We start from the raw sequence: 13,705 nt of genomic DNA on the forward strand, positions 1-13,705 counted from the left end.
GGACGCTGTGGCATAAATTACTACAAGTGTCCACGCGGTGGCAGCATAATGACAGACCAAAAGGATTTGCAAGTACATGTAGTCTCTTGAAGATAACCTCAGCAGTTTTAACCATGTCTATTAAATCAGAAACTTCTTGCAGTTTTAAAGACGGTAATAAGTTGCCAGTTTTAAAAACAATCCATGCCTTTTGGGGGGCAAACGCAATATAGGTGTCTTGAAATTACCGACAGCTCATTTATCTTAAGATTTGTTATGGAGTCATTTTCTTAAGGTGAATCAATTACTTAACCAGGCAGATTGGAAAAACAGTCTATAATCAATTTAAATCAAATGTACAAATGTACATGATATGTCTATTAAGACACATATCAAAAATGCATGAAGTTCATAGGTGCATCGCTGATTCAAACAAATTCACCCCATGAATAATAAACGACTAGCACTAAGGTGAAGAACAGTCTGAGTTTAAGCATTTTCTTACAGATTCATATCTGCAATGTGAACTATAATCACAGTTCATGCCAACATAGAAAACATCAATATATAAGTGAAATACAACAAGCTTACCAGTTTCAAAGCTTTATTTTGTATTCACTTTATTTTAAATATACACCTCTACCTAAACATCCGCTCATGAGAAAAGAACAAGAAGCATACACAGGTTGTATGAAAAAAAAACATTTGGAATTAATATTTTAAGAGGGGCTACAGAAGCACCCCGAATTGAACAATGTATATTTGTACTGTTACAGCATTCTGTTCCATAATAATACATTCATCATTTTAAATATCAAGGCCACCAATATTCCTTGATGATGAAATGTTCTCAGAAGTGTAAAATGTAAACTTGCAAGGAACATTCAAGCAATTATTTTCAAGTTTAAATTTGTGTAAATGCATCGTCCTTAATTTATAATATATCTATTTAAGCTTATAAAATAATTGGCAGTTAAGAAAGGCCATTACCACACAAAACCTCTCGATGAACTATTAAGTCCCTTTTGACATTCCGACTCGGTGCCGCCTGACAGCCAAAGTAAGCTGAAGAGAATTCTGGGAAAAGGATCTGGAGGGGGAAAAAGGCCTCAGATTCTCCACAACAGACCTCGGGACTGCCTTTAAAAGTCTTTTATGAAGTCTTTATCAGAAAGTCTTCCTCCCAGTGCGTCTATAAAACATCCTTCTGACCCCATCTCAAATTTTCTCGTTTGAACCTTTTTACCAAGAGGTGAAGAAAGGTCTCTTGCAGTGAAAGGTCTGGGTGAACGCATTGCCCAGCTGAACCACACGACCTTGTGCTCCCCCGCGACTCCTTTCCACCACCACACGAGGCATCTGGACTAACTGGATGGGGCTCTTCCCGTCCTTCAATGCCTGGGTCAGATTCAGGATCTAACCAACAGAAAAAGGCATATGTGTCATTGACCATCAATATGGTCAAGGTGAGAAATTTCAATGGTCAGTTAAGTCAACAAACTACTTTCCTTGCTTGCACCATTAAAACATACAAGCAGGGTCATTTAAGTCTACGTATATAAAACTTTGAAAGCTTTTGTTTATCGAAATCAAGCAAATATTATCCTAAAAATTATTATCCTTAAAATAACTGAAATAAGATAAAAACACTTAAATTAAAAAAATAAACAAAACTTAAATGAAAACTAATATATCTTATATAGCAACGTAAAAAAAATAACAAATGAATAATACAATGACAAAAGGATAACAAAATTGCTTAATATTTAACTAAAACTAACATAAAAAATGATTTAAAATATGAAAAAAAATTAAAATATGAACTTAATAAAACTAAGTTGTAAACTATAATAACTCTGCAAACAAGTGTGCAAAAAATATTTTAAAAGTTAAAGTAATGGCAGAAATTTGTTTTTAAGATCTCTATAAATTTCTGAAAATCTGAAAAATAATACACAAAATCATGTCTGTCCAAAATAACAATATAAAAAACTATTAATACTGTCAGCATGTATGTTTTGAGTACTGTTAAATTTGCAATCATTACAGACAATACATATTTCCAGATCTAACAAGCAACAATCTCCAGATCTAACAAACTACAAGCACCTCGTGAATAACAACTATTAAGTAGCAGGAACCGTTGACACACCCTGTCAACACACTCCGTCTCTAGCTCAAACAACTCTGAAGGTCACGTTATCAACAGCAAATACAGTGTGACAACACAGGATTAAATACAGTCAGTGCGGTATTAATACTGCTGCTACATTAATAGAGTTTTCTGCCTAAGAGACACAGACGTTGACCGATAATGCTACAGGATGAGATCTCTTACTTGGCACTGTACAATTTCTGTTCTAAATCCGGTTCTGCGTTTCAGCTGCGATAAGCTGAAAATAGCTGCCTGGCTGGGTGTATTAATCTAAGCTAACTGTGAATGTTTCATAGTGATAAAGCTTGAGAATTTAGTGTGAAAGGGAAAAAAACGAGAAGCTATTTCTGTAGCACACAGAGTAAGAAAAAAATCATCTCTGATTATATAGACATACCTGGCCTCTCATAACGGACATCTGTTTCTCAAACATGGGTTTGTCAAAACCTTTATCGGTCTGAAAGAAAACAAGTGTTATTAATATGACATTTATTTATATTGGACAATATCTCTATCTGTCTGTCTGTGTATCTATGGTAACTATTTCAAGTATGTACAGCCACAGAAAAAATTAAGAGACCATTTCAAATTTCATTTAATCAGCATGTATAGATGTATTGTGGCCATTCCAGTCCAACAAACCTCAGGAGTGACAAAGTCATTCAACAGCAATGTGAAAGACTGACAGCATGACAAGACACATGAAAACTGTAATTAAAATCCAGGTTATCACATAAAAAATATTTTTGAACTTTTCCTAAATACATGTACAAATATTACGGTTACTGTCAAAGTGAATATGAACTTGTTTTTCTTTGCAGTATTATAGGTCTAAAAAATACAGAGGGTATTCTGTGATTTTTGACCTGTTTCTCCCATTTTCAGTTCTGCAAATAGAATGTTTTAATATGGGAGAAATATTGTTTGTAGTTCACAGAATGAAAAATATGATCATTTTACCTAAACACATTCAGAAAAAACTGAAAATAATTTTTAAAATGGTCTATTAATTTTTTCCGCAGCTTTAAATTTCCATCTGTCCAGGACATCTTGCGTTGCAAACTAATGAGGCAGGTTATAAAGAGACCACATAATATTATCTAACGTGTTATTAAAATGAGTCAGGATGTTAACTAGTTGGTTCAACAACCAATTTAGGTTTGTCATTGTGGTCTTGTTCGTTTAAGGTTTAATATTATTAGCAATGGCACTAAAAGAAAATGAATTTTGAGATTGTATCAGTGTGTTTTAACATCCTCAATGTGAAGTCCATGAACTTCCTTCTTTAAAGCACCATTGCTAATGAAGCACAACTTCTGAAACAAATTTCAATAAGAATTCAAGTACCTCAAAAAATGTGACCCTGTCTGTAAAAACCCAGCCACGGTCATTTTTGTGTGATTTACCATCCAATATAGTGTAGCGAACGTAGATATAACCTTGATATTTTAAGTTTTATACAATAAAAGGTTCTGGATATTCCAAATTACGATTGCACAGGTTAAAATCGACTTATTGCATGCAGATAAACAGCAAATCACAGGTTGAGTCAGTGAGATCTCCCACCTTGAACATCTCATAAAGGTCCTCACAGAGGTCCTGTACAAAGTTCATGTCGGAGATGCGCGAGAGCACCAGGTCTCTGGTCTCTTGGGAAAAGGACACTTTGGCCTGAGGCAACCAAGCCCAGTGGAACGGATCTGTGCATGCGCATACAGAGAAAAATCACACTAATACAACCATCATGAAGATGCAAGACGGACCACATTATCAATTATGGATTACACAACCTCATATGTTCTTAACCTTTACAATTTTTGTTCCGTTTAACACAAAGAAAGATATTTAGAAAATGTTAGCAACTGAGGTATACAAGGCACCATTGACTACCATAGGAAAAGAAATAAAAGGTAGTCAAAGGTGCCCCAGAACGGTTTGCTCTCCTAAATTCCTCAAAATATCTCATTTTGTGTCAAACAGATAAAGAAATGGACATAAATAATTCATTCTACAGTAGGCAATAGTGGCCCAGAAATCTAAGATTCTAACATTCTTCCAAATATCTTTCTTTGTGTTCAACCAAACAATGAAATTTATACAGATTTTGAAGACTTAACACAGACTTGAAGGTGAGTACTTCATGACAGAACTTTCATTTTTGGGTGAACTATCCCTTTAAGGGTGATATTTACACTCCACCAGTTCACAAAGTCTGAAAATGATGGCAAACATAATTCCCAAATGTGTTATTTCATAGTTTTGATGACTATTTTCTTATGGTAAAAATGACAGATGACATTTATGCATTTGAAAGCTTTATGCCAAGTGCCTTACAGTAAAGTCAATCTACGTTTTTTAAGTATTGCATGTTCCCCAGGGTTCGCACCGCTTACATTAAGCAACAGAAAAAAGGTGTATGTAACCGGTACTGTAAATCTCGTAGGACTGTACATTAGATGAGCAATTCAAACATCAAGATTTCAATCCCTAGGGAACACATATAATGATATACTAAACGTCACTTTGAAAAAAGCATAAATTAAGAAAAACTCATTCTTACACGCTCTCCACTCATCAGGGTGTTTAAAAGGGAAGGCCAAACCGTTATCTATGGCTGCTATCATAATGGCAGAGTCTTTTGAGTCCGTCCAATCAGATTCCTAAACACAGACAAGTAAAACAAAATTGAAACTCAGCCTTTATTTATGATGGGAAGACAATGTAATTACGTCAACAGCAAAAACCCAGAAGCAATGTAATCAAGCAATACTGCGAATGGAACCAGCTCAATCCTGAAGTCTTATGTTTGACGTATGATCTATAAAGTAATTTCCTATGTACGTGGGAGAAGCAGTTTTGATTCCATTACAGCAGACCCGCTTCTCAGTCGCAGCATTTCACTTTGAACTTCCCAGCACTGTAAACAGAGCAAACTATAAATATCTCGCAGCTCACCTTCTCTGCCAATTCACCATCGCCCGGCTTCTCGTACTTGATCAACCAGTTATCGTTTCCTCTGTCTAAAGAAGACGAATGAGAGATCAGATTTCTTTTACAAAGGCACGGATAACAATATGCATACATGCCACATTTTTGCTTGCGACATGAACATAAATAAAGGAGGTGGAAGTGACTTTGCTAAACAAAAACATTACTTTACACAGGGCTCGACACAGGCCTGTCCGGGACAAGTGAATGTTTTGTATGGGCAAGTGAAAGAGAATTTTACTTGTCCGACCGGACAAGTAACTTAAAAAAAAGCAGTGCGCCATGTATGTAGAATAATAACAATTTGTATATTGGACAGAGCTGTGTGTTTGTTGTGGTTGTGCTTGTTTGTGTGTGACAATAATCCATGCGGACCCATAATGCTGTTATTAAATGTCATCTGGCTGTTCTGCGTGTCTGAGTGAATTATGTGCACAGTTAAACATACAACTCTGTGTCTGCCCTGTGTGAGGATATGAACACATGAACTTCATCTCCAGAGTTGCAGTGAGAGTTTATTTTACAATCATTTTACTGTTTGAGTAAAGCTATCTGCAAACACGTGTCTTCCCAAATTCCCGTCAAATAAAAGTCCTGTTAAATTGAACACTCAGACAAAAAATACTGTAGTGTATTTCCTATTGAACATTGAAGTACTCTTGTAGCAAATTGATAAACACTGTATACTATAGTAAAGTTCGATAACAATACAGTAGAGAATTTACTGCAGTTTGCCATAGTAAATACTAAAGTTTACTACAGTAACTTATGTGGAGAAATATACCACTATTTTATAGTAAAAAAGGAAAAACACAGAACTTAGAAATATTAAAACAAATTGAGGGAATCTAAAAATGATATGGGCCTAATTTATCCATCTGTAGGGTACATTAATGTCTTTTGTCAGTTATCTGCCTATTCATAATGAACTACTTGCAAATTTCTGCCTGTGCTATCAAACTTTAAACCTCTCTAGAACTTAACACTAATAATAATAATTACTGCTTGCCTTTGTTTTATAGCAGTGACGGAGAGTAGGCATAACCAAATTCAGGAGGCCAAAGCGGAAACTAGTTAAAATGCTTAGAAGCAAACTTGAACAATCTAAATCCCCCAAAATTATATCGATTATATAATATTATAATTCATATGAAATATATTTTTTTTTATCTTTGAACAAGTCATTTTTGTACTCGGACAAGTGAATGACAAATTAACTTGTCCGACGGACAATCACATGAAAATGCTTAATGTCAAGCGCTGCTTAACAGAATACAGAACTTCAAAATCTCCAAATACCAACTATTGTACATCCATAAATTCATGATTAACTAGATTTTTACATTCACTACAGGAGATGTCAGTGTAAAAACTTGGCAACACAAAGCTGGTGTGCAATGGGTTGGTTGTCAGGGAACTGTTATGATGCTATGATGCCAAGGTCTTATCAGGTTTCTATGCAGTTACTAGGAGGGTTCTGATTGGTTGACTACTAAGTCTAAAGAGCCGCTCCTCAAGTGTCTATATATATATATATATTATTGTCCATTAGAATATGGTTTGGGTTCTTCCTTTACTGTAAACCTATGTGTTTTTTTCTTTATCTGTTCAACCGTCCAATAGATGGATAAAAAAATCCCAAACAAAAAGAACAGCATACCTTTCTTCAACAAGCTATTCAATTTGAGGTATCATTCCTATTTGTAACACAAACAGGCTCGTTGGAAATTAAAGGGATAGTTCACCCAAAAATGAAAAAAATCTGTCTTTATTTACTCACCCTCAAGTTGTTCCAAGGCTGTGTGAAGTTTGTTGTTCTGCTGATCATAAAGAAAGATATTTGGAAGAATGTTTGTAACCAAATATGGGGCACCATAGACATCCATAGTAGGGAAATAAATCTACTATGGTTGTCAATGGTGCCCAAAAACTAGTTTTCCACATTCTTCAAAATATCTCTGTTTGTGTTCAACAGAGCAAAGATTATAATACAGTTTTGGAGCATCTTGAGGGTGAGTAAAAGATCACAGAATTAACATTTTTGGATGAACTATTCCTTTAAGAAAACAAGGAGAAAACAACGGTAACCATGGCAACATCATGGTTTCATACCCGTGTTTCTGATGACGTAATCCAGTACTACGAGTCTCTCAAACTGAGACTGAAGCCGTTTCCTCATGTTCTCTGGTAGAGGCTCCGCCTCAAACTTCCTCAGCCAGTAGTCTGCTTCGTGGTAGCCCTCCACAAACAACTGAAATGAGCCCACCTGCACAAGAGAGAAACAGCCAGTGAGGCATTATAAAGACAACAGAATGAAACTGAAATCATGACCGAAAATTTAGCATTGAAATAGTTGATATCAGTGGTTCAAACAAAGGGGATGTTTTATTACGAGGGGAAGCTTCACCTTTGGAGGAAGACCAACTCTGTGAAACCGACGACCCACTTTGGGGACTTTCTCCAGTGCATATTTTTTACCACGGGATTTGGCACGGTCAATCGCACTATAGTGGAACGTCTCGCTGGCCAAAGAAACAACCTGGAAGGGAAAGATAAGAGAATATTCATTCAAAAACTTCAGTTACAAATGCTTGATTTCAAGAGATGTGATAAACATTTTGAAGTCACCATGAAATAAAAGAACAAGTGTTGGCGATAAGCGATTATTTAACACTGGAAGCCGATAATCGATATATTGTATCTAAATATTACTAAATACATATAGACTAAAACATTCACTGCAGAAAACATTAAGTTCTCTTTTTCCCAGAAAATCATGTACCAAGCACTTTACACTAATTAAAGATTCTTTAACTTAAAAAAAATCTGGTATGTTTATTTACGTTTATAAACAAATGATAGTTATTCTATACAGAACCACAGTATTGTACTGGGTTTTAACTGTGAGTAGTGTGCAGCTGAAGTGATTTAACCAGAGAAAATGATTCATAGTTTATCGTTATATTTTTTTCCGCCTAAATTTTATTATCGGCCAATACCGATAACACTCAAAATGACCATTTAGCGGCCTAGACCGATATGGACGATAATTTACTGTGCATCCCTACTTTAAACTATAATTACCCGTGTCCATTGGCCTGGCATCCCACTTATGACGATCCAATTAATTCCAGATGAAATTCCCACCAACATTTTTCATAATTTCAAAAGCTGTTTCACTCAGAAATGCATCACGATGCAGAACAATTCACCATTCTAATTTTCATTTCATGCCGACTTTAAACCACTATAATGCCAACGTGGCTTTTATAACACCTGTCCTTACCTTTGTTTTTGGTACAACTCCCAAGCCTAGTTTTTGGTCAACGAGCGAGGCAGCCGCCTCAGAGAGGTAGCCCTGGTTAGGGATGAGGCAACCGCGGCCGAAACAGCACGGGCAGCAGACTTTATGGAAGTATTTGGTCCATTTAGGGTTTAAGTGACCATAAGGCTCTTCTGATTTTGGCTTAAACACACCAATGATTTTCTGAAAAGAAACATACAGGCATAAATCAACGATCTATCCATCTCTCTATGAACTTCATTGTTTCAAGTTCTCAAACACACCCCCTTTGGATCCTTCACGAAGTAGCTTCCGCTGGATCCTTGCGAGATACGTTCGGGAAAAACGCCACTTTCGATTGCTTGCTCTGCCCTTTGAATAATCTCTCCAAATTCGGGGTCCTCTGGGAAATGGTTGAAATCTCCACTACTATTCCCTATAAGAACAAACATAAGCACATAAGAGACTGATTTGTATCTCACTACGCAGGAGTTTATTGGACTTGTGAATATGCAAATGTATGTGTAAAATCTCTCATCGCAAAAGACCACAGAGCACCTCAAATGTTCTGGAGAAGGATTTTCTTTTAATAATTTCCATCACGGGGTGAAAAAGCAACTCAAGGCCAATTTCCTAGATACAAATTAAAACATACTCTTAGAAATTAGACCTTCAAAGCTCAAATCACTTGTGTCTGTGCGATTCAGTCAAACAGTTTACTGTTTGAAAACCAGCCTTTAAAAATGGTGCCTTCCTGTTCTGACTGTTCAAAAAGATAAAAATTGAAAGACCGCTGGGCATTTTTGATCATGGGATGCAAAACGCAGCGGGAAAAAACCTGACATGCGTAAGATGAAAGGTTTAATATCAAAGCATGTCATCTGCAAGACAAGCAAATGCAAGGTTTTCAGTTTCTTGACACGGGTTCTGATAAATATTTTGCTTATTTTGTCAAATTGTGCAACAGAAAAACATGCATTGAGCGGGAAATACAACATGTCGCCTTAATATGAGAAAGAACAATGAAAAGATGATTCTGACTTGTTCCTTAAGGGATAGTTTACCCAAAAATAAAATTCCTGTCATCATTTACTCGACCACCTGTATGACTTACTTTCTACAAAACAAAATATATTTTTAAGAAGTTTGGGAACCAAACATCAAATAGGCGCCAATTTACTTCCACTATTTGGACACAGAACCACAGATAATGTATTATTTTGTCTTTCACATTTAAAGGTTTTGAACAACACAAAGGTGAATAAATGACCGAACTTTAATTTGGGAGTGAATATACCTTTTTATTTCATCTACGAGGTCCCATAGTAAGCTATACGTTTTTTGGATGCATTCATGTTTGGCGCTCAGTCTAAAAAGTTTTAACAAACTTTTTGTTGTATTAGGGCAGAAGTTTTGAGTTGTTTGGTATTGTGATGTCATAATGCTCACAATACTTAATTCAAAAGATCACGGAAAAGTTATACATCTCATGATATGCTCAATGTTGATGAAAAATATCTAATGAATGTTGCTACATGCATTGGAGTTCTGCAAGCAAGTAAGAAAGAGAAACACACACACACCCATGTGATGATGAGATCAGATGATGCAGTCACTATCCCAACTCGAGTCAAAAATGGTCTGTTTCTTATTAAAACAGAGCACTTCATGCACAACGTTCAAACTTGCCCTGTCTTTAACCCTGGGGTCACATGAGGGTTGAGATTTCCACGAAGGATAGAAAATATTGACATTTATTCTTTAAGATCTACGATCCAAAGGTGCAGTTATATAAACTGAATGCACATACAGCTGTACAACAACCACAAAAAACTGGCCCACGCAAGCTCTTAAAGGTACAACACATGCACTCTTAGATGATGGTCTCTGGGTGAATGTGAGAGTCCATTAGACACAGCGAGACGCCTCTCTGATGGCCATTAAACATTTAGCAGAGGGCAAGTGCACTTTCCCCTCTCTCAGCAGGGATCAACTCTAAGGATGTTTTCCTGCTGGCCCATTCAAGATTATGGCTCAGATTTGTACTTGCCCTGACAATATATTCAATGACCCCAAGGTTAAAAAAAGTGTTTTTTATTTTCAGCTAAATGATTTTTGTATAACATTTTTTTGGAAATAATAGCTTCAAATTATGCCTCTAGAAGAGTTGACACATGACAACTTAAGTTTTTATCGTTTAAGCATTTATTTATACTCACATTCAGTTTACTCCAATGTTTCAGTAAAACACAATGACTTAATGGTTGTCTAGAACTGAAGGGAAGTGGCAACTCTTTATTTACATAATATTTTCATTTATACTATATATTTGTATCATATGTCAATACTAGGGATGTAACAATATAAAAATCTCACTGTACGATAATACCTAGGTATACGGTCCACGGTACCCTATTTATTGCTATATTTAAAATGACAAATGATGACTTTGAAACAAGCATCCTCTTTACTTTATCCTCTAATCAAAACATAACTTTCTGCTTGCCAAAAAGGTCTTTGTCATTTTATTGGCACATCCACCACCCATCTTCAGTGATCTATTTAAGGGGAGTAGGTTCTTGACCAAGATTTTACAGTACACTGGACTGTCCCTCAGCCCCTCAATGCGGTGAAGTCATTCTGTGACCGTAGCAGAGATAAAAAGCCCTAAAGCATAATGTTTCCAAGATTGTGTTTCTCTGTAGGGATGGTGTTCTTGGGGTCATAGTCAACATTTCTCTCCCTCCAAACACAGGAGTCAATTTTGGTCTCACAGCAGTGCCAGCACTTTCACCAAAGCCTTTTCTGAATCATTTAGATGTTCATTATCAAACTTCCATTGAGCCTGCTTCAGGATTTCAATCTATTGCGGCATAGTGTGTTACCAATGGTTTGCTTGCCAACTGTGGTCCCAATTGTCTTGAAATCAATAACAAGCTTCTTCCGTGTAGTTCTGGGCTGATCTTTAACCTTTCTCATGATCATCTTTACTCCATTGGGGGAAATCTTGCAGGGATCTCCAGAACAAGGGCATTTGATACTAATTTTGTATTTCAAAAGAATCGCACCAACAGCTGCCTCCTTCTCTACAAGCTCTGTCTGTAGCCTATTCAAGGTTTCTACAATCTTGTCCCTGACATCCTTTTAAACCTATTTGGTCTTCACCATGGTGGTGGAGAGGTTGAATGGAAGATACAGAGTCTGTTGGCAGGCATCTTTTATAGTTTTTATATAGTAATTTTTTAAAAGTGACAGGACTAATCTGTGGTCCATATAGGCACATAACCAAACTGTGGAGCCAGAATTCTTCTAGTTGGTAGGGGATCAAATACTTATTTCACTGACTGCAAAGTCAAACAATTTATAACCTTTATATCAAATATTTCCTCTCTCTATCAGTTAATATAAACCTCTATAAAAATGATAGATCCATCATTTCTTTGCAAGCAGGCAAACTTACTAAATCAGCAGGGGATCAAATACTTATTTCCCTCACTGTTAGCATTCTTCCAAATATCTTTCTCTGCTTTCATCAGAACAAAGACATTTATACAGTTTGGAACAGTTCGAAGGCGATTAAATGACGACAGTATTTTCATTTTCGGGTGAAGTATCCCTTTAACTGAATGTAAAAATAAACAAGTCTTTGTCATATAGCAGCTATTTGCGCTCAGACTTATCCACTTTGAGCCTCTCATGACTTTTCATTGCCTAATAATAATCACGTGTCTACAACGTCACCTGGAGTGATGACACATTCCAGATAAAGAAACAGGCAAGACTTCTCTAGATTTCCCAGCAGCTGCTATGATGTCACATGTACACGTGTGTCTTGGGTTCAAAGTGCATGTAAATGAAAAGTGTAAACAGTAACGTGTTCTTCTTTTCTTTCTGCTCAGAGATAAACCCGCTAAAATGAAGTGTAATTTGGGACATTTGTAGAATATTTATGATTCTTCAACATGAATTACTTGAAAGGGAGGAGACAAAACCAAACCGGTTTCTTTCTATTTAAGTCTTTTGAGTGTGCCCCAAGGCACATTAGATGATGTTTTTCTAACTGCTCCGTCCAAGATTGAGAACACGCGCGGTTGCTATGGAAACTAACGCAGCCTGGTCTCTTGCGAGTTCTTTACCAATTAGAATTAAGATTATAAAACAAAACTACGCAAACTGTGTGACATAAGTAGGGCGTGGCTAACGTCACCTTTAACTAAAAGGCGTGGTCATGTGTTTAATTAGTGATATTTGGGCTAGTTACATGTGTGAATTAAATGGAAACAGGAAGTATATTAAATATATATATATATATATATATATATATTACTCATATCAAAATATATTGCACATAGGCCCTGGTTCATATACAGGGCTTAGCCCAAATCAGGACTTTGCATTAGTTAGTTTATGCTATTTAATTTATTATTATATTGTAATAAAAGTCCTTTTGATGAAAAACATCACTTGCCTGCATCTTGAGACAAAACAATGGCACTGAGATATTTTTAAATATCTCAGGGAAAGTTATTTTTGATTGAGAAAACTCAAAATTTATTTGAGTATGGGACTAGTTTTAAACCTTGTCAGTGAAACATAATAACGAAATTAAAGCAACACAACCAAAATAACGCCCTTTGATATGCAAGTAAACACAAAATGCAGTTGTTGCTTTTGTCGTGCGAGTAAAGAAAAATAATCTTAAAACTCCTGTTCATCTGACAAAATGATGACGAGATTATAAAAGGTCACATCCAACTCACACACATCTCACCTGGAGACGCTGGATTATCAGACGATGAGCTGTATCTGTTGATCCGCGTCCTCTTCTCTCTGCCCGCTCGAGGTGATAGATTTCCGGCAGGTCCTGGCAAAAGAAGCGCATCTTCACCGGAACCGTCCGCTTCTAGCTCCGTCAGCACGCTTTCCGTCGAGTCCGAGATTCGGACAGCTGCTCCGGGGTTCAGCGACAGTCCCAGTGAAGGCGAGGGCCGGGTTTTTTCAAATAACACCGCGGGCACATCTGACGGGTGAAAGTTCGTCTCCGGTGTTAAATCTCCACCGCCTTTCTCCGGCTCGCCGTCGGCGGGATCGCACTCTGTCATCATCGTTAACGCGAACTAATTCCGTCTCCTAGTAGAGAAACTCAAACACTTCTAATATGTGATGTATAACTCGCGACATAGCTGTGTGTATTTCTTTAGGAGCTTTCTATATTTTCTTGAATACGCGCTGGTGCTCTCGATTGCTTCACGTCCACATCATTCGTCACCATTACCGACTTCCTCTATGCTGCACGCATG

The 13,705-nt window shown here is 36.7% G+C and overlaps 1 protein-coding gene across 1 annotated transcript; it reads right to left on the bottom strand.

Annotated features, from left to right (window-relative positions):
* Positions 1-566: 566 nt before the first annotated feature.
* Positions 567-13,697, bottom strand: pi4k2b (phosphatidylinositol 4-kinase type 2 beta). The gene is made up of 10 exons (XM_056772108.1): positions 13,177-13,697; positions 8,690-8,841; positions 8,409-8,609; positions 7,530-7,661; positions 7,235-7,388; positions 5,090-5,154; positions 4,695-4,794; positions 3,701-3,834; positions 2,532-2,591; positions 567-1,395 (listed from the first exon to the last, which is right to left on the bottom strand). The coding sequence occupies exons 1-10, from the start codon at positions 13,508-13,510 to the stop codon at positions 1,222-1,224; spliced, it is 1,506 nt and encodes a 501-aa protein (XP_056628086.1). The 5' UTR covers positions 13,511-13,697; the 3' UTR covers positions 567-1,221.
* Between the last annotated feature and the right edge of the window lie 8 nt (positions 13,698-13,705).

The sequence above is a fragment of the Triplophysa dalaica genome, chromosome 2 (genome assembly GCF_015846415.1).
Source record: "Triplophysa dalaica isolate WHDGS20190420 chromosome 2, ASM1584641v1, whole genome shotgun sequence".
NCBI classification, from domain to species: Eukaryota; Metazoa; Chordata; class Actinopteri; order Cypriniformes; family Nemacheilidae; genus Triplophysa; species Triplophysa dalaica.

Excerpts from the sequence above, each read along its gene's own strand:
- pi4k2b (XM_056772108.1), bottom strand. The coding sequence starts at position 13,510 with ATGATGACAGAGTGCGATCCCGCCGACGGCGAGCCGGAGAAAGGCGGT. Across the intron at positions 3,835-4,694 it reads CCCTGATGAGTGGAGAGCGT|ATCCGTTCCACTGGGCTTGG; the intron begins GTAAGAATGAGT and ends GCGCATGCACAG. Across the intron at positions 2,592-3,700 it reads ACCTTTATGAGATGTTCAAG|ACCGATAAAGGTTTTGACAA; the intron begins GTGGGAGATCTC and ends GTTTTCTTTCAG.